We start from the raw sequence: 22,499 nt of genomic DNA, 5'->3' as shown, positions 1-22,499 counted from the left end.
AACCTAGAGACAGAACCTAGCGAGAGAACATGGCAAAAGATCCTGGACTGAACCTGACTTCAGAAATTGGCAAGAGAACCTGACTAGAACCTGGTGACTGAACCTGGCTGGAGAACCTGGACAGAACCTGGCTGGAGAACCTAGTGAGGAAACATGGCTACAGAACCTGGCTGGAGAACCTAGCAAGAGAACATGGACACAGAACCTGGCTAGAGATCCGAATCAGAACCTCTCTGGAGATCCAGACCAGAACTTGGCTGGAGATCCTGGCTAGGCTGCTGATCAACTGAACACTGTCTTCGTGTCATTCCTTCTTCGCCGACTCCGTCTACGCCTTTGGGAACCCCTGGACCTGCTGGGGTTGGACCCTAGCATCTGGCGCCCGAACAGGGACCCCTAGGTAAGCCCCACTCTCGGGATGGATAGGACTCCAACATAGGAAGAGGGTGGATAGTCTTCGCCGACTCCGTCCACACCTTTGGGAACCCCTGGAACAGGATTCCCCTAGGTAAGCCCCCCATTGAGAACCCCCACATTCGGGACGGATAGGACTCCACCAGGGTACTTCAGACCCCCCTATAGAGGATAAGTAGGGTAAGAAGGTGGATAGTAAAGAACTTAGATTGAGAAGATGTGCCATACTGAGTCCAAAGAAAGAAGACTCTGTATTGATCTTTAGATTAAGAAGATGTGCCATACTGAGTCTAAAGAAATAAGACTCTGTATTGATCTTTTAACACATATGCTTGCTAGCAGAGGAATTAAGGTTACTCCTAGTCAGACAGAACGTTTTATACAAGAAGTATGTCCATGCTTTTCTGAGGAAGGAAAGGTGAATGTAAAGGCATGGGAGGAGGTAGGCCCAAGGAGCCTTATCCTTAACCCCACTGCAGCCTTTCCACCCCGGGAAAGTGCAGGATTGGCAAGCTCTCCCTGGGGTGATAGATCAGGCCTCAGGTAATAGCGGAAAGCGCCAATCCTACTCTTAAAATGGATATAAGAGAGCATTTGGGTTTTTTTTTCTTTTTAATGCCCGCTTTTAAAAAATAAAAAAGGGGGAATTTGCCGGGAGCCAGTCCATGCTTGCTGTTTCAAGGGACCTGGCATATATGGCATACTGTTCTTAATATGTTTGCTCACCTTCTTGGCACTATGTGTTTTAACCAAGGTCTCCTCTCTGAGAAAGGTTGTTTCCCCAGGTAGGGATTTTCCCCTGAAGTTAGGGAGGGAATAAAACCTCTTAAACTAAGTGCCAGGCGGGTAATTAATCACTTTAACTATGAACAATCATGCTTAAGCTACATAATCTTTACTCCCTGGAATGGAGATAAGAAACGCCCTAACCTTTGAAATAGAGATTGATAGGATTGGAATCAACTGGTATAAATACAGATGTAAGAAGACAGAACCAAGAGAGACAGAACCTAGGCACAGAACCTACACAGAACGTTCTCCAGAGACAGAAGAACTTCGCTGGAGAGAACATGGCAAAAGTTCCTGGACAGAAACTGGCCTCAGAACCTAGAGACAGAACCTAGCGAGAGAACATGGCAAAAGATCCTGGACTGAACCTGACTACAGAAATTGGCAAGAGAACCTGACTAGAACCTGGTAACTGAACCTGGCTGGAGAACCTGGACAGAACCTGGCTGGAGAACCTAGCGAGGGAACATGGCTACAGAACCTGGCTGGAGAACCTGGAGAACCTAGCAAGAGAACATGGACACAGAACCTGGCTGGAGATCCTAGCCAGAACTTCGCTGGAGATCCAGACCAGAACTTGGCTGGAGATCCTGGCTGGAGATCCTGGCTAGGCTGCTGATCAACTGAACGCTGCCTCCATGTCATTCCTTCTTCACCGACTCCGTCTACACCTTTGGGGACCCCTGGACCTGCTGGGGCCGGACCCCGGCACATATCTTTCTTATAATAGCAATTCTAACAGGTGTCAGGTGATATCTCATGGTTTTAATTTGCATTTCCATAATAATTAGTGTAGTAGAGCACCATTTTAAATAACTGTTGGTTATTTGTATGTCTTAATTTGAGAAGTGGCTATTTAGGCCCACTGTCAATTAAAAAAAAACAAAAAAAAACACTTTTTTTTTTTTAATCTTCACCCAAGGATATTTTTCCATTGATTTTTAGAGAGAGTGGAAGGTCAGGAGAGAGTGACAGAGAGAGAGAAAATTGATGTGAGACACATAGAATTGTTGCCTCCCACATGCTACCAGGGCTGGGGATTGAGGCTGCAGCTGTGGTATGTGCCCTTGACCGGAATCTAACCCAGACCAGTTTGTGGGCCAATGCTCTATCCACTGAACAAAACCGGCTAAGTTGGTTGGCAAACTGTAGCTCGTGAGCCACATGAGGCTCTTTGGCCCCTTGAGTGTGGCTCTTCCTAAGCCTTAGGAGTACCCTAATTAAGTTAATAACAATGTACCTACCTATATAGTTTAAGTGTAAAAAATTTGGCTCTCAAAAGAAATTTCAATTGTTGTACTGTTGATATTTGGCTCTGTTGACTAATGAGTTTGCCGACCACTGGTATGGTTTTAAAAATCTTTTATTTCTTTCTCTTACATAATTGCTCTGGTGAGAACCTTGAGTAGTATGTTGAAAAGATGCAGAGGAGGGTGGGGGTATGGAGAGAGATCAACCAAAGGACTTGTATGCATGCATATAAGCATAGCCAATGGACACAGACACTAGGGGGTGAGGGCATGAGCGGCAGGGTGGGGAGACAATGGGGGAGTAAGGATACATATGTAATACCTTAATCAATAAAGAATAATTTAAATAAAGGAGTAGGCATCCTTGCTTTGTACCAGAAGGTAGATGGAAAGCTTTGCTTTCCCTGCATGGGTTATGATGTTGGCTATGGGTTTTTCATATATGGCCCTTATGTTGTGAGTTATGCTTCTTTTCTACCTAATTTATTCAGACAATTAATTATAAATGGATGTTTATTTATTTAATTTTATGTTTCAATTACATTTTACATTCAATATTATTTTGTAATAGTTTCAGGTGTATAGCATAGTGATTAGACAATCATATATTTTACTTGGGGTGTCTGCCTTCTGAGCTCTGTCCCCAAAGTCCCCAGTCCTGGCTTCTGCTCTCACAGCTCCAGTCCACTTCACCCTCCCTCTGTCAGAGCACAGGGTGGGTGGCTCCACAGGGAATTTTGTGAGTTGGCCTTTTAAGAGGGTGCCTGAATTTTCAGCTGTTACTCTCTGGCAAACAGCACCCCACTGCTTTTCACAGCCAAATGTTATGTGGGTACCCTCCTTGGTTTTGGTGCTCTCTGCTGGGGGGTCCAGCTAGGGGATTAGATCCCAGAGTTCTCAGTGGCAACACCCCCCCCCCCCGAGCTGAGATATCTCTCTTGGACTTGAACAGCTGTCTGTGGCCTGACTGGTAATGGAAATGGAAACCTTTTGGTGCATGGGACAAGGCTCAACCAACTGAGCCACACCAGCCACTCAGTGCATTTTCATTGGTGACTTTAATTTACTTATACTTAAAGGAACTAATGGTAAGTAAAGATATATTGTTGCCATTTTGTGAATTGTTTTCTATTTTGAAGTTAATTTGCCCCTCTTTCCTTCTCTTGCTGTCTTCCTTTTTTATTGGTTTATTTTGGTACAAATTTGCTTTCCTTCTTCTTTTGTGTATCTATTATAGTTTTTTACTTTTTGTTTAATTCAAGACTTATACAAAACATATACTTTAAACCTTAATTTTAAGTTTATAACTTAACTTCTATTGCATACAAAAATGACACTTTTACTCTCACCTACTCATTTTCTATGACTGTATTCAGAGTGTTCTTCTTTTCATACTTAGTATCAATTAATTAATAATCTTTTATCTCAACTTTTATATTAGGGTTGGTTAAAAGTAATTTATGCACAATGTTGCATTGCATTAATGTGTATTTGTCTATATATTTACATTTGCCAATGAGATTTATGCATACATCTGTTTGCTTCTGCCAATTCTTTAAATATATTGTTCCAGTCTCCCCTGTTCTGCAAATCTACTGCTGAGAAATCTGCTTATAGTCATATGATGGCGTCTTCATATGTAACAAAGCACTTTTATCTTGTTGTTTTCAAATTTCTCTCTGTAATTGACTTGACAATTTGATGATACAGTCATGTGCCACATAATGATATATCAGTCAATTATGGACTGCATATGCATATGACTATGGTCCCATAATTTATAAAAGAGCGGAAAAACTATCATCCAGTGACATCATAACCTTCGTAATGCCATAGGACAATGCATCACAATACAGTACTATCTCAGCCTTCACATTCACTCATCACACACTCACTGACTCATCTAAAGCATCACATCTTCTAGTCCTGCAAGCTTCACTCATGGTAAGTGCCCTAAACAGGTGTACCATTTTTATTTCTTAAACTGTATTTTTGCTGTACATTTTCTATGTTTAGATATGCTCTGATACACAAATAAGTATCATTGTATAACAACTGTCTACAGTATTCTGTAAAGTAACATGCTGTACAGTATGTAACCTAGGTACAATAGGCTGTAGCATATAGCCTAGGTGTAGTAGGCTACACTATCTAGGTCTGCACTCTAAGTTATTTGCACAATGAAAAAATCACCTAAAGATGCAAATCTCAAAACCTAGCTCTGTATTTAAACAATATATTACTGTAATGTTTCTCAGTGTGGTCTTATTTGGGTTGATTCTATTTGGACATTTTTGAACTTTATTAATGTGGATGTCAATTTTCCTCCCTAGATTTGGGAAACTTTCAACCATTATTTATTTAAATGAGCTTTTTTTCCCTCCCTTTCTCTCTCTTTTCTCCTTCTGGGTTTCCCAAAATGCATGACTGTTTCTTTGCGGGTATCCTATATATCTTCAAGTGTTCTTTCTACTTTTCCATTCTTTCTCCTCTTTCTTCTCTGACTGGAATATTTCAAATGACCTATATTCAAGTTCATAGATTATTCCTTCTGATTAAATGAGTTGTTATTGAAGCTCTCTACTGTGCTTTTCATTTTTGTCACTATATACTTCAGCTCTAAAATTTATGCTTGGTTCTTTTTTATGATTTATATCTTTTTGTGAAATTTCTCATTTTTTTCATGTACTATTTTGTGGGAAACCGCCTTTTGTCTTCACTAGCAGAGAGGTGTAGACAGAGAACCCGGAAGGCTGGTGATCCTTCAAGCCCTTGCAAAGGTCAGGGCTGTGTACCCATTGGTAGTCCAGACAATTGTAGCTGAAGCAACTTCCCCATTTATTACTATGTAAATCCTTGCTGATGGGCTAGTCTGCCTGTTACTGGAAATTGCCTGCCTAAGGATTATGGGTGTATCCCAAACCAATAAAAGGTTGGCTGGCATGGCCTGAGCACCAGGGGAAGTCTTTCCTCTTGAGTTGGACTTACCTGCCTGGCCCCCCAATATTTCCAAATTATCTCTTGTCTCTTCTCTTTCATTTGTGTGCGGCTCCTCTTCCAGATCCTGAACCCTGAACCACGCAGGCCGTGGAGGGAAACATTTGCCACACTATTTTCCTGATGTGATTGAATTATTTGTGTTCTCTTGTAGTTTTCTGAGTTTCCTTAAAACAATTATTTGCATTCTTTGTCAGGAAATTTATAGACTTCCATTTATTTGGGGTCAATTATAGTGTTCATTTGGTGGTAATATTTTTCTTAACTTGTCATGTTTCCCTCTCAACAATGCCTTGCATTGTTGTCTGCACATTTGAAGCAGCAGGCAGCTATCTCGCCCTTTATTGACTTACATTAGTAGGGAAATATCTCCACGTGTGGGTAGATATAAGTACATTGGCTAGTGGGGTGCAGTGGCTCTGGTTCTAGCTGTTACAGTGGAAGCCCCATATCTGGGGGCTGGAAAAGAAACAGCACTGTTGTCTTTGTACTGATCCATAAGCTGAAGTAACCATTGGCAAAGACTCTGAGGACATTTAACAGGCAAGAATCTAGGTATCCATGGAGGCCATGAAGGCTGCTGGAGTCCTCAGTGGCAAAAGCTGCTAAGGTCTACTTGCTCTCTTCTTCATTCACAACATATAGTTATAGCTTAGAGAATTTCTCTTGGTAACAGGACCGGGTTTACAGGTGTGGTCATGGCAGCAGTGTTCATTTATAAACTATAAAAACCTCAAAGACTTCTTCATCTATTTATTATTAGTACTAGTAGCCTGGTGCACGAAATTTGTGCACATTAAAAGGGAACTAATTGCCCTAACCAGTTTGGCTCAGTGGATAAAGCATCGGCATGCAGACTCAAGGGTCCCAGGTTCAATTCCGGTCGAGGGCATGTACCTTGGTTGCAGGCACATCCCCAGTGGGGAGTGTGCAGGAGGAAGCTGATTGATGTTTCCCTCTCATCAATGTTTCTAACTCTCTATCCCTCTCCCTTCCTCTCTGTAAAAAATCAATAAAATATATTTTTTTAAAAAAGGGAATTAATTAGAAGAGATATTTTAATATTGCTATTTGCCCTTTCTCTATAATAGAAGTGTGAGAGATGAAAGGAAATTAGTAAATATATATGAAAATAATATATACATTTATTAATAAAGAAACAGTAACAAAAGGATATAACAACAGAGGCATGATATAAAAACGATAAAAACATGATATGAAAACAACAAAAAAATGTTGTAAAAACAACATTGATGCAAACAATGACTGATAAAGTGATTAAACTTATTCTAATATCTCCCTGTATACCATATTAAGAGCGAAAACACTTTCAGAGTGCTTCACTAATTTCCCTTGTGATGAAATATTTAGAACTTTAACTGTAACATCACATGCTCTTCAAACTTGAGAGAATGCAACATATAACTGACCATGTGCAAAAATGGGTTCAGGTAGGAATATGCCTATTTTGACTAGAGTTTGTCCTTGTGATTTATTAACAGTCATCACAAATGCTAGCGTCATGGGAAACCGTCGTCAAATCAATTTAAATGGGAGGCCAGTGTCAGATGGGGACAAATTAATTCTTGGAATCAGAAAAGCCTATCCCTCTGCAGATCCTGTTAATACTTCAGCTTCAATAATGTTAGGTCGTAATCTTTTGATAATAAATCTGGTACCATTACAAAGATCCCATTTACTATTGGGATTTCTCAATAGCGTGATGATTGCACCCACTTTCAATTTTAATTTATGACTCGGCATTCCCAAAAGAGTAATACTATTAAGAAATTCTATGGGAAATTTTTCCTTTTCAGCATCATCTGTGGGATCAATGGAATCATCACTCAAATATGTGTGAAAGTCTCCATCGAGTATATCCAAATTTTCTTCATTTAAGTTTTGAACATGCTCATTTTTTAGACAAAGAAGTGCACGTTTAGATATATTTTTAATATTATCTATAGCAGTGGTTCTCAACCTTGGCTGCACATTAGAATCACCTGGGAATCTTTTTAAAATCCTGATTCCGGGGCCTCATCCTCTGGAAATTGTTTCTTTGTTATGGGGTGGGTCCACAACATTAGTAACAAAGAAACAGAATTAAAACTTTATTATTGGGAGCCGCTACAGTGTTTTGGACAGGTTCAAGCCTTGGACTGATGAGAGTGCACAGTCCTCTCATTGCCATGTGCAAGTCCCAGCTTGGAGGGTAGGGCCCTCCCAGCACAATTACAGCCAATAGCTATAGTTGTAAGCTTGAAACCTATGGTCCAAACACGTGGCCCCACATGCCTGAGTGATGTAGGCTTGATAGGGTTCAGGTGCATGTAGTTGAGTAGGATTGAAACCCAGGAGAATGTTGTAAATATCTTGGCCACGCTCTTCCTTTGCCTGGTAGCTTCTGCTATAAAATAAAGGCATGGCTGTGGGCGTGGTTGCTGTCTCTCAGAGAAGCAGTGTCCCACTGAGACCCTGCTTTCATGCTCTTGTCTGTCTTTTCTAAGCCTTTCAGCCTCCCCCCCTCAGGTTCACCCCTGGCAGTGCTCTGAGGGCGTGTTCCTGCCTCAAACCCCGCCCTTATAGGAAACAGCTCAAGAAAACAGCTTTGGGGAGGGCACAGCAGTTGCCAAGACAACTCCTGCAGGTCTAACTTCCTTCCACTTGGTCGAGGTGGTTCTTGAGGGATGTGATGAACACCACCCATGGTTTTTACATAAGTAGATATTGTTATCATCATTATTTTATATCTGCTTACCTTCATTACATCAAGACAAGGATAAACTATTTTTTGCATGATCACAGTTACTACTCTAATTCCATTTCTATAACATCAAGTATAACATTATGCACATATGGAAACCTAATACTTTCTTTTATCACAGTGATGAATATTTTGGGTTAAGCCAGATTATATGTAGCTAAGAAAATTAAATATTTGCTATGTTGGAAATTAGGTCACCAGTATAGATCTCAAAATATTTAATACTGTCTTTTTTTTTAAAAAATATATTTTATTGATTTTTTACAGAGAGGAAGGGAGAGAGATAGAGAGTTGGAAACATCGATGAGAGAGAAACATCGATCAGCTGCTTCATGCACATCTCCTACTGGGGATGTGCCCGCAACCCAGGTACATGCCCTTGACCGGAATCGAACCCAGGACCTTTCAGTCCGCAGGCCGACGCTCTATCCACTGAGCCAAACCGGTTTCGGCAATACTGTCTTATTATAAAGTTACAACATTAAAATCTGTACAAAGTCTTTTTCAGAAACTGGTATATCTGAGAAAATAATGACATAGTTACTTCTTAAGCTCCCACTAATATTTATTGTTACACAAATATTTTTATTTATAAGAGAATTCCTGTCAACTGTTGGTTACTTCCAAGACACCAAGATTTGAACCTAGTATGAGTTAAGAGATGTTTAGTCGAGGAAACTGATCATCAGTTCATCACTGTATCTTCATCTTTTATTCAAGAGGGTTGATAAAAATAAAACCATATTACAAAACAGTGCTGAAGAGAAGGAAGAACGTGGAAAGGGCAAATACTTTGCACTTAACCAGACATGGGATTTAAACAGCTCTGCTAATTACTAACTTTGTGTCTCTGTTTCCTGATTTGCAAAATGGGATTATTGAAAATGCTTTCCCCACCTGGGAATATGGTAAGAATTAACTGAGTTAACACAGGAGGTAGAAGATGAATAAGTTCTCAATACCTAATGCATGGTATTATGGTTGTAGTTAACAATACCTTTATTATATACTTAAAAGTGATTAAGAGACTATATCTTAAATGTTCAAAAAAAAAGAAAAAATGATGTGAAATTGTGAAGATGTTGGATAATGCTGTGGTAGTAATAATATTATATATCGCAATATATAAGTGTATCAAATCAACATATTGTGCACCTTAAACTTATACAATGTTATATGTCAATAATATCTACATTTTAAAAATTAAACTAATGGAAAAAATCATGGGAGATACTTAGTACATAGTAACTGGTAATTTCTTTCTATTATTATGTTTTGCTTAATGTTAATTTTAACTATGTCTTGCTTCTAGTTACATGAATCCACAAAAGTATGCATTTTTCCATTATTACCTACTGTGAGTACTGATTAAAGACTAATTCTCATAAATCACCATGAACTTTTCAATTTTAGCTGAGGAGGATGAAGAGAGCTACACTGCATTAAATTCAGAGTAAGTTTATCATACTGATTTAATTCAAGAATTAATTAGGAGCCTAAAAGAAAAGAGAAGAGGCTGCTACCAATCTGCTTATCACATTATATTGAATTCACCTGAAGTGTTAGATTGGAAACCTATGGCCCCTCAGACCATCTTTTGCCGCCCTTTATTACTCCCCACTAAAATTAAATGGTATTTATTTATTTAGTTATTTGTTTATTTATTTAGACATTCATAAATGTTGAGAGTTATAATCCCACCTAATTCCAAAAGAAATGTGAGGGGTGGTCTTATGATCAAAGATAAGGAATAATTATCACAGGTAAAGGAGAGAAAACTAGTAGTAAAAAGGAAGGGGATATTTGAATCCACAGGCATCTTTCTCTTACTTCCATCTTTTTTTCCTTGCTGACTCTTTGTTCTTCCTCTTTTCTTTAGCCACTGCTGACAATACCACGAGTCTGCCAGCACCTTCACTTAGCTAAGGAGGTGGTACTCCAACTAAAGAGACTGCAGCCCGCCCAAGGTGGATTCTCAGAATTATCATTCAGTGGTAAATTATTTAGAGAAAGTTGAAGTAAAAAGCTTGATATGAAGCTGAAGGGGGCATCCTTTAGCAGGCAAAAGATGACATAGCTAGCAAGATAAAAATTAGTATTTAATTCCTCTACAACAAAACAATGGACATAATTCAGTGTTTCCTCAAATGGGATTCTGACCTGTAATGGTTTTCTAGTTTCAATGTACAAGTTAGAGGTAGGATTAAGTATACTTCTTTAGTAACTGCTTAAAATTGAAGTATACGTATTATTTTCCTGCTCCCCTCAGCCCTCTTCTCTCCCATCACAGAGTAAATCAATGAGTCACCTGCCTTGGATTTCTGAAGACACTTACCTGTATTACAATTAAGATCATCAGGCTCTGATTCCGTTCCATTTTGGCTTCCATTTCCCTGAAGAGTGTTCACAGCTATAAGCTTCATCTTCTGTAGCTTCATTGCCTCAGCCATGGCTGCAGCTGTTATACCTAAAACCAGAATTATCCCTTTTAAAATTAGGACAACTTAATGTAATTGAAAGCTTTATGTTTCTTTATCAGGCTTATGCTACACAGCATAAGCAAAAGTAAGTCCACCTCTAATTTATAAATAATATTCTTTAACAAAGTGAATTTCAATTCCCATAAATTACTTCATCTTGCAATGGACTATTTGACAATCTAAAAATGCATTGATATGGTTGGATCCCCAATTCAAAACACAGAAACACAAAGAGAGTAATATGAAGATTCTTTTAGAAATTCCAAAACTCTTACTAATGTGTTCTGGTGTCTGTTAAGATTTCTAGAGAGTTTTTTTTTTTGTTTGTTTTTGTTTTTTAAGATAGAAATCACCTTATACTAAATTTCAACTAAAACAATATTATCAGAGGAAGCACACAGAAATGTTAGAAGGAACCACTTTCTAATGAATATACTGTTGGTGCCTATGAATGAAAGGTTGGGGGGGGAAGGTGGAAAAAAAGATTTCAAGTAGTCTTTCTCCCAGTTTGCCCTCCTCATCCTTATACACTGAGGGATAAAATAAATATAAACATATCATGCCACATATGAAAGTTTGCCAGCCCCTGTAGTATAGAGCAATTGCATTGTTTTGTATTAATATAAGTAAACTAGAGGCCCAGTGCACAGATTCGTGCACCATTGGAAGTCTCTTGGCCTGGCCTACGGATTGCAAGAGGGCACAGGCCAGGCCAAGGAACCCCACTGGTGCACCATTGGGTCAGGGGAGGAACCGCGGAAGGGCTCCAGAGCATGGCCAGCCCATCTCACCCAGTCCCAATCAGCCAGACCCAAGCAGCAAGCTAACCTAGTGGTCAGGGCGTCTGCCCCCTGGTGGCCAGAGTGTGTCATAGCGACTGGTCGAACAGTCAAATGAATGGTCAGACACTTTGCATATTAAGCTTTTATTGTATAGGATTATTTTTAACTCTATATAATGTTATGAAGAGGTAGGGATAAAAAACCCAAAGAGAAAACATGAGTGCTGAAGTTTGAAATTTTGTCTCCTAGGAAGGTTATATTAGGCTAAAAATATCTAAGGGAACAGTTTCTAAAAATAGAATCAATATTTCAGCAATGCTCTCCAAAAATTCTAGTGAATTAAACTTAATTATATATAGACTAGAGGCCTGGTGCACAAAAATTTGTGCACTCGGGGGGAAGGGGGGGCCCTCAGCCCGGTCTGTGCCCTCTCGCAGTCTGGCACCCCTCGGGAGATAACGACCTGTTGGCTTAGGCCTGCTCCTGGGTGGCAGAGGGCAGGCCCAATCCCTAGGTGCAGCCCGTGGTCAGGCTCAGAGCAGGGCCGATTGGGGAGTTGGGGCGCCGCCCCCTGTCATGCACAGAGCAGGGAGGATCGGGAGGTTGTGATGCCACCCTCAGTCACGCTCAGGGTAGGGCCTATTGGGGGGTTGGGGCACCGCCCCCTGTCACACTCAAGACAGGGTCAATGGGCAGGTTGTGGCTCCACCCCCTGTCATGCACAGAGCAGGGCCCATCAGGGGGTTGGGGAGCACCCCCTGTCACGCACAGAGCAGGGCCAATAGGGGAGTTGGGGCACTGCCCCCTGTCACACACGGAGAAGGGCGGATCTGGGGGTTGGGGCGCTGCACCCTGTCACACTCAGGACAGGGCCGATGGGGATGTTATGGCTCTACCCCGTCACACACAGAGCAGGGCCCATGGGGGGCAGTTGGGGCGTCGCCCTCTATCACCCACAGAGCAGGGCCGATCGGGGGTTGGGACGCTGCCACTGTCACACTCAGTACAGGGCCGATGGGGAGGTTATGGCTCTACCCCGTCACACACAGAGCAGGGCCCTTGGGGGGGGCGGTTGGGGTGCCGCACCCTGTCACACACAGAGCAGGGCCCGTGGGGGGGAGTTGGGGCGCCGCACCCTGTCACACACAGAGCAGGGCCGATCAGGGGGTTGGGGCACCACAGCCTGTCATACACAGAGCCACAGGGCAATCAGGGGGTTGGAGAGCTCCCCCCTATCAGGCACAGAGCAGGGCTGATCAGGGGGTTGGGGCGCCTTCCCCTGTCACGAACAGAGCAGGGCCAATAGGGAGGTTGTGTCCCCGCCCCCTGTCATACACAGAACCGCAGGGCGATCAGGGGGTTTGAGCGCTGCCCCCTGTCACGCTGATCCCGGTGCTGGAAGGCCTCGGGGCTCCGCTGATCCCAGTGCTGGGAGGCATATTACCCTTTTACTATATAGGATAGAGGCCTGGGCAGGCTGGTTTGCCCTGAAGGGTGTCCTGGATCAGGGTGGGGGTACCCACTGGGGTGCCTGGCCAGCCTGGGTGAGGGGCTGAGGGCTGTTTTCAGGCTGGCAGGTGACTGAAGCTCCCAACTGCTCCTTTATTTCTTTTTTTAAATTCTGGGCCAGCTTTAGCTCTCAGGCTTGGCTCCAGCTCTTTGGCCTCTGCTGCTGAAAGCAGGTTTCTGGCCTTTGTTTACCTTCTATATTTTAAACAATGTTGAGATCCTGCTGGCTGAAGCCTGGGACTAAAGCAGGTTTCTGGGGTTTTGTTTAGCTTCTATATTTGTAACATAGTTGCTTAGAGTTGCAGATCAGAGGCCGGCAGCGGCAGGCAGGGAACATTGGAGTCCTCCGTCACTGAAGCAAGCAAGCCTCATGTTCACTTCCAGCTGCCTGGCTGCCGGCCGCTGTCTTGGCTGGCAGTTAATTTGCATATCGCCCTGATTAGCCAATGGAAAGGGTAGTGGTCGTATGCTAATTACCGTGTTTCTCTTTTATTAGATAGGATAGTATTGAAATGCTATAAGCTAAAAAATAATTTTCTGGTAGATTTAAAACAGTATTTTAGTAGATATGCATTGGTTGTTGAAAAAAAAAAAAAGCACAACTGCTATTATTAGAGGAATTTGATTCTAAGAGGTAGAGTGAATCCTTATCAACAGTGTAAGGGGAAGTGAGTAAGTGAGTACACCCTAAAACACTTGATTGTGTATGTTTGAGAGAATAACTAAGGTTCTATTTTGCCACTCTGTACTCTTTACAATGCAAGGAAACTCAAAATGAAGCAAACTTTAACCATATTAGCTTGTCTATGAATCATGGAAAAGAAAGGATCTGAACGAAAATTGTTTCAGTCTCTGAATTGATTATGTACATTTGGATATTTTCTAGATTGTCCCAGAGATTTTATAATCATATTTAGCTTTACTGAATTTGGATCCTCCAAATCAGTGGTTCTCAACCTGTGGGTCGCGACACCTTTCGGAGTCAAATGACCCTTTCACAGGGGTCGCCTAAGACCATCAGAAAACACATATATAATTACATATTGTTTTTGTGATTAATCACTATGCTTTAATTATGTTCAATTTGTAACAATGAAATTGGGGGTCACCACAACATGAGAAACTGTTTTAAAGGGTTGCGGCATTAGGAAGGTTGAGAACCACTGCTCCGAATGGACAAAAAATATGATGGTAAGGATTTAAACAAAGGGACCCTGTCTAGGACAGCCACAGCTGAGTGCCTCATAACCCAAAATTAATCAAGAAAAGTTTCCCCGAATTTACATCAGTTCCTCTGACTAGCAATCCAGGACTGAATCTTGACTGTGATAATTATGAAATTACTAGTTGTTTCATGACTGGTAATGTAAATAGTGGATTTTTATGAGCAAAATATGGATTCTGACTTTATGAAAAATAAATCAACAAAATACTTTATAGACAAGATATTCCAAGTAAAACGTGTATCTCATACAATGACACTAAGAAAGTGAATGAGGAAGAGTCCTCTAAAAATGTTTTAATTCATTGAAAAGATTGTTTCAATATCTGTCCATTCTTTCAAGCAATTGCTATCTGCTTCCTTTTGAATAAAAACTCAATGAAAAAAATCAGAAAATAATTTTCAGATGATAAAAATAATAGTATTTAGGAGCCCTCAAAGATATTTAGGAGCCATCCAGTTCAATATCCTCATTTTGAAGATGAAAAAAAAATCTCACAGTAACCTGTCATAGGTTAGTTATTTTGGGAAAGATATGAAGCAAAACCCAAGTTTCCTCATGGAAGCTTGATGTATTAAAGTACTGAAGTAATTCAAACATGAGTTACTGAAAATGTCTAAAGGGCACTGGCTGCTGTGGCTCATTGGTTGGAGCATCAGCCTGTGCACAGAAGGATCTTGATTTTGAGTCCTGGTCAAGGGCACATGGCTGGGTTGTGATTCACTCCCTGTCCCCTGGTTGAGATGCATGCAGGAAGCAAACGGTCAATGTGTCTTTCTCACATTGATCTCTCTCTCTCTCTCTCTCTCTCTCTCCCTCCCTCCCTCCCTCCATCCCTTCCACTCTCTCTGAAAAGTAATGGAAAGGATATCCTCTGATGAGGATTAACAAGAAAAATATCTAAAGGGATATGATTCTCTTATCAAACACAGTCTTATATTTTTAATTATTTTTCTATAGCCTCTTGCATTTGATTCAAAGTTTAGAGATTTAACCTCTAACTCATATTTTGTATTGCCTTATGGTCCATATTGTAGTGACTTTAAACTTAGGAAATTTTAAATCTTATTTGTTCAGTCTTCATTACAACACCAGAATATCTATGTCTTTAGGTAAAACCATAATCAAGCAAATGGAAAGCAGTAGAAAAGATGTTTGATTTGTTTCACCTTTCATTAGCAATTTATCCTTTTAGTCAACTATTTGGTTAAATTCTTAATGTCACAATGCTCCTCAGTGTAACACTGATGGATTTAAAACAATAAATCATCTCCTAGCACCACATTCCCAAAATGCAGCCCTGGAAGGGCATGCAGAAAAGAGCATTCTGAGGAGGAAAAATAGTGCCTGAATAGGCAGACATGACGTACACCTCATCCTGGGGCCAGAGTGGAAATACAACTAAATCAGAGAACATCCACCCAGAATTAACAAATTAGACACAGCTGAGGAGACAATTTACAAGGAAAGGCAGAGGATGCCTGGAGACTGGTAGGAATGTGGATGTGGGCTTGAGAGGAGCAGCTGGCAAGCAGGCAGAGAGGGTGAGAAGGAACTTGCATTGAACCAAAGACAAGTCCTTTGGAGACAGGCATAACATCCAACTGTGAAAAAAAAGTCGCAGGGATCCTGGCTTCTGGGGAATCTGGACCCAAGACTACAGCCACGAAAAGCTGCACTGCAAAAGGTGGCCCTAGCAGCACAATGCGTGAAAGTGGGGGAGGAACCTGCAGTTTCGTGGTTGTTTTGTCTTTGCTTTTATTCTCTAAACCCAGAACGCAGGACTTTTTTACTTACACTCACACGAGGCTTTCGCACAGGGAGAGAGGCACAGACTTGAGGTGTCTGAGGAAAGCTGGGGAGGGAAGCAAGGCAGGGAGACATGGCCAGGAATCCTGCATTGGGGAATTCTTAGGCTTCCAAACCTACACAGCCATTTCTCCCCAGAAAAGCCAGCCCTTCCCAATAGCCTCAAGGCAGATAATACAGCCTGCCACACCCTGAAGTTTGAGCACTACGGAGGAAATAAAGGCAGAGGCCACACTTATGGTTCTGAATAGTCACAAGGGGCCCTCAGTGACTTCATAGGAAGAGGGGCCATCCATGCGGCTATTCTGGGATCCAGACTGATAAAAACTGCAGGTTGCCAGCCAACACTATTGGTCTCCATACAAGGATTTCTGACCAACCAAGGCAAGAGTAATATTGTGGGCCATTCACAGAGGAGTCATTCTGGATCAGGAAAAAACACCCATCTTATTCCTTGAAAGCAAAACAGCACCTCCCCATCTAAAGCCAAGTCAGAAACAAATGTTTGAGTGATTAAGATTGAAAGCTGGCAGACAAGCAAAGAGTGCACTTTTCTCTGGTGGTAACTTTTATTGGGGTTATAGGTATCTTGTGTACATTTGTGTTCTGCTCCTTCTGTGTTGTGTCTTGTCATGTTGTATTTACTTCTGTTTGGTCAGCACCTCCATAATGGTTGGCACGATGTGGGACAGAGTGAGCCACATAATCAGACACACTGATAATATACTCCATCCATGAAGAAGACAATAACATTCAAGACCCAAGTACATAAATAGAACCCAAATATCTCATGTAGGTGGCCTCTCTAGAACACTCAGTACAGAAGACCTGAGAGAGTGTACCACTGGGTCCCACAAAACATCTACTACATAAGACCAATTAAAAAAATCTGGGTGGCATAGCAGTGTGATGTAATATATAGAAACAATTACAAAGGAACAACAAAATGGGGAGACAAAGAAACATTCCCCAAATGAAAGAAAAAGGAGGAAGCACCATAAAAGGAACTAAATAAAATGGAGGTAAGCAATGTATCAGATAAATAATTCACAGTAATGATTATAGGGATGCTCAAACATCTGGATGAGAAATTTACCAGCTTATATTAAAATCAAGAAGAAATGAAGAATGACTTAGCTGCAATAAAGTACACAATGAAAGGTTTCAACAACAGACTAGAAGAAGCTGAGGACAGAATCAGTAAGATATAAGACAAGGTAGGGGGAAAAAAACACCAGAGCAGAGCAGCAACTGGAATAAAAAAATTAAAAAGCAGGAGAAGAGTCTAAGGGAGCTCTGGAACAACACGAAATGAAACAACACCTGCATAATAGGGATCAGAGAAGGACAGGAAGCTGAGCAAGGAATAGAAAACATGTTTGAAGAAACAATAACAGAAAACTTCCCTGACTTTGGGAAGAAAAAGTCACACAAGTGCAAGAATCACAGAGAATCCCAAATAAGATGAACCCAAAAGATAGACACCAAGACACATCATAAACAAATTGGCACATGTAAATGACAAAGTAAGAATCCTAAAGGCTGCCAGAGAGAGACAGAAATTTGCCTACAAGTGATCTTACATTAGCTTATCAACTGATTTCTCAACAGAAACATATAAGGCCAGAAGGGAATGGAATTACGTATACAAAGTGACGCAAAGCAAGTGACTGAATCAAAGAATACTCTGTCAGCAATGCTATCATTCAAAACTTGAAGGGGAAATTAGGAGTTTCACAGACAAATAAAGGCTAAGAGGGTTTATTACCACCAAGCCAGCAATATAAGAAATGCTAAAGGGACTGTTGTAAAAAGAAGAAATAGAAAGGGAAGAAGGAACACAGGCATAAAGAAAAAAATAGCAACAAGTACCTATCTGTTGGGGTCCAACCCCAGCAGGTCCAGGGGTCTCCAAAGGTGTGGACGGAGTCGGCGAAGACTATCCACCCTCTTCATATGGTGGAGTCCTATCCATCCCAAGAGTGGGGCTTACCTAGGGGTCCCTGTTCAGGCGCAAGATGCTGGGGTCCAACCCCAGCAGGTCCAGGGGTTCCCAAAGGTGTAGACGGAGTCGGCGAAGAAGGAATGACATGGAGGCAGTGTTCAGTTGATCAGCATAGTTGGGTTCTCCAGCCAGGTTCTGTTGATCAGCATAGAGAGGTTCTCCTGCCAGGTTCTATCCAGGATCTCCAGCCAGGTTCAGTCACCAGGTTCTAGTCAAGTTCTCTTGCCATGTTCTATCCAGGTTCTGTAGCCAGGTTCTGTCTCTAGGTTCTTCAGCCAGGTTCTCTCGCTAGGTTCTGTCTCTAGGTTCTGTCTCCAGTTTCTGTCCAGGATCTTTTGCCATGTTCTCTCCAGCGAAGTTCTTCTGTCTCTAGGTTCTGTGCAGGTTATGTGTCTAGGTTCTGTGTCCTGTTGTCTTGTTACATCTGTATTTATACCAGTTGATTCCAATCCTATCAATCTCTATTCCAAAGGTTAGGGCATTTCTTATCTCCATTCCAGGGAGTAAAGATTATGTAGCTTAAGCATGATTGTTCATAGTTAAAGTGATTAATTACCTGCCTGGCACTTAGTTAAGGGGTTTTATTCCCTCCCTAACTTCAGGGGAAAATCCCTACCTGGGGAAACAACCTTTCTTGGAGAGGTGACCTTGGTTAAAACACATAGTGCCAAGAAGGTAAGCAAACATATTAAGAACAGTATGCCATATATGCCAGGTCCCTTGAAAGAGCAAGGATGGACCGGCTCCCGGCACCTATCAATAACAACCTTAAAAGTAAATGGAATAAATGCTACAATCAAAAGACATAGGGTAGGTCCAGGTCAAGGTGGCAGCAGGGAAGACAGCAGTGATGGAGAGAGTGTGAGTGAGTGAGGGAGCAAAAGGGAAGTGTGTGTGTGTGTGTGTGTGTGTGTGTGTGTGTGTGTATGTGTGTGTGTGTGTGAATTAGATCCTTCAGGGGTCTCTGGGGCTGGCAGAGCAGGTTCTACTAGGCAGGTCACTGCTACTGCTGCAAGCACTCCCGGGTTCGCCGGCTCAGCACAGAAACCACACCATTTTGAAGGGGAGAGCTGCTATGACTAGGAGCCCAGCCTTACCACCACCCAGACTGGCCTCAGACACCATACCAGACTCTACAGCCACTACAGCCTAAAACCTGATACCTCATCTGCAGACCCACAGACACCAGGACTTGAATCTCCCCAGAGTGGGCTCGCATCCCACCAAACCACTGCTTTAGCTACAGGCCCTGCATTACCCAGTGCCTAGGCTATCCAGTGAGTCTCCAAGTGCATGACCCTCTGGCCAATCCCACCACTTCAGCCACAGATCCCATGTGACCTGGCACTTGGGCCCTCCAGTGACTTTCAGAGTGTGCTACCCTCCCACCAAGCCCGCTGATTCAGCCACAGGCCCTACGCAACCCAGCATCTGGGCCCTGTGATGAGTCTTAGAGTGTGTGGCCCTCCTGCCAAGCCCTCTCCTTCAGACACAGGCCTTATGCAACCCAGCACCTGGGCCATTGGTGAGAGCAAAAACGGGGAGACAAAAAAACAACCCCCAAAGGAAAGAAAAGGAGACATCATCAGAAAAAGAATTAAGTGAAATGGAGGCTGCAATATGTCAGAAAAAGAATTCAGAGTAAGGATCTTACAGTTCCTAAAACAGCTGGATGAGAAAATCAACAACTTATGTAAGAATCAAGAGGAAATTAAGAATGATATAACTACCAACAAAACACAATGGAAGGTTTCAACAGTAGACTAGAAGAAGCAGAGGACCAAATTAGCAAGTTAGAAGAAAGGGTAGAAAAACACAACCAATCTGAACAGCAATTGGAGAAAAAAATTAGAAAGCAGGAGGAGAACCTAAGGGAGCCTTGGAACAAAGTAACAGCTGTATTATAGGGGTTCCAGAAGGAAAAGGAGTAGAGCATGGTTTAGGAAACCTAATTGAAGAAATAATGACAGAAAATTTCCCTGATCAGGGGAATAAAAAATTCATACAAGAAGAGAGAATCCCAAACAAGATGAATCCAAAAAGACCTGCACCAAGACATGTCATAATTACAATGGCAAACATTAACAACAAAGAGTGAATCTTAAAGGCTGCAAGAGAGAGACAGAGAGTTACCTACAAGGGATCCCCATTACATTATCAAATCATTTCTCAACAGAAATACATAAGGCCAGAAGGGAATGGAATGAAGTATACAAAGTGATTCAAAGCAAGGGTCTGAGTCCAAGAATACTGCATCCAGCAAGGCCATCATTCAAAATTGAAGGGGAAATCAGGAGCTTTTCAGACAAAAAAGGGCCAAGAGAGTTTATCACTACCCAGCCAGCAGTGCAAGAGATGTTAAAAGGACTGTTATAAAAAGAAGAAACAGAAAGGGAAGAAGGAACACAGGCATAAAGAATAAAAATGGCAACAACCAAGTACCTATCAATAATAACTTTAAATGTAAATGGATTAAATGCTCCAATCAAAAGACAAAATCGTGGCTGAATGGATAAGAAAACATGACCCACATATATGCTGTCTACAAGAGACCCACCTCAGAACAAGGGACTCATACAGACTGATAGTGAATGGGTGGAAAAACAAATTTTCAGGCAAATGGAAATTTAAAAAAAAAAGCTGGGTTAGCAATACTTATATCTGACTAAACACCTCAAAGTGAAGGCCATAATAAGAGATAAAGAAGGCCAGGTTGTAATCCTACAGGGATCAATACAACAAGAGGTTATAACTCTGGTAAACATTTATGCACCAAATGCAGGAACATCTAAATATATAAAAAAAACTTCTGGAGGATATCAAAGGAGAGATCAACAGAAATACAACCATAGTATGGAAATTTAATGCCCCACTGACATCACTGGATAAATCTTCTAGACAAAAAAAATCAACAGGGAAACAGTAGTACTAAATGATACTTTAGAACAGATGGAACTATTGACATAGTCAGAACAGTCCAACCCACAGCTATAGAATATATATTCTGCTCAAGTGCACATGGGACATTTTCAAAGATAGACCATATGTTAGGACACAAGCTAAGTCTCTACAAATTCAAGAAGATTGAAATCACATCAAGCATTTTCTCAGACCACAATGGCATGAAATTAGAAGTCAGCTACAATAAAAACACTCAAAAACAATTAAATACACAGAGGCTAAACAGCATTACAAAAAAAACAAAATAAATGGGTTACCAAATAGATCAAAGAAAAAATAAAAAACATTATAAAAACAAATGAAAATAAACACACAACAATCCAAAATCAATGGGACACAGTGAAAGCAGTTCTGAGAGGGAATTTCATAGTACTACAGGCCTACTTCAAAAAACAAGAGAAACTGATAGCAAGTTATCTAACATTAAAACTTAAAGGATTAGAAAGAGAACAAGAAAAATCCAGAACAAGTAGAAGGAAAGAAATAATAAAGATCATAGTGGAACTAAATGACATAGAGACCAATAATAATAATAATAATAATAATAATAATAATAATACATATGATCAATAAAACCAAGAGATGGTCCTTTGAAAGGATAAACAAGATTGATGGACCTTTACCAAGGCTCACCAGGAAACAAAAAAGAGGATAGAAATAAACAAAATCAGAAATGAAAGAGGATATAACAATTAACCCCAAGGAAATACAAAGGATTATAACAAAATATATGAACTACTTTATTCCAACAAATGCAACAACCTGGATGAAATGGCCATATTCATAGAAAAATGAAACATTCCAATACTTTGTCAGGAAGAATCAGAAAACCTGAATAGGCTGGTAACTACTGATGAAATTGGAGCAGTAATAGAAAAATTCCCAGCAAATAAAATTCCTTTTCCAGATGGATTTACAGGAGAGTTTTACCAAATATTCAAAGAAGTAACACTTCTACTACTCAAACTATTTCAGAAAATCCAAGAAGAAAGAACACTTCCAAACTCTGTTTATGAGGCTGGCATTACCCTAATTCCAAAACCAGATAAAGAAAATACAAAGAAAGAGAATTACAGGCCAAAATCCCTGATGGACAAAGACGTTAAAATCCTCCACAAAATATTAGCAAATAACATCTAATAATATATTAAAAAGATCATACACCATGATAAAGTTGGATTTATTCCAAGGATGCAAGGCTGGTAAAATATTCACAAATCAATAATCGTGATTCATCACATAAAGAAATTGAAAGACGAAGATCATATGGTCATATCAATAGGCGTAGAAAAAGTATTTGACAAAATCCAACACCCATTTTTGATAAAAACTCTCAGCAATGTGGAAATAGAGAGAGCATATCTCACCATGATAAAGGCCCTATATGACAAACCTACAGCCAACATCATACTCATATGGGCAAAAACTAAAACCATTTCCCCTAAGAACAGGAACAAGACATGGATGCCCTCTTTTACCACTCCTGTTCAACGTAGTTCTGGAAGTCTTGGCCATA

General features: G+C 41.0%; 1 protein-coding gene across 1 annotated transcript in view; it reads right to left on the bottom strand.

Annotated features, from left to right (window-relative positions):
* The window catches only part of DACH2 (dachshund family transcription factor 2), a 728,400-nt gene that overhangs the window by 234,464 nt on the left and 471,437 nt on the right, over positions 1–22,499 (bottom strand). The window contains exon 4 of the mRNA XM_036304194.1: positions 10,550–10,681. Coding sequence (XP_036160087.1) covers positions 10,550–10,681 — 132 coding nt within the window. The remainder of the gene's footprint in view (positions 1–10,549; positions 10,682–22,499) is intronic.

The sequence above is a fragment of the Myotis myotis genome, unplaced genomic scaffold, assembly GCF_014108235.1.
Source record: "Myotis myotis isolate mMyoMyo1 unplaced genomic scaffold, mMyoMyo1.p scaffold_m19_p_4, whole genome shotgun sequence".
NCBI lineage: Eukaryota > Metazoa > Chordata > Mammalia > Chiroptera > Vespertilionidae > Myotis > Myotis myotis.
This window is presented reverse-complemented; position numbering and strand designations above follow the sequence as displayed.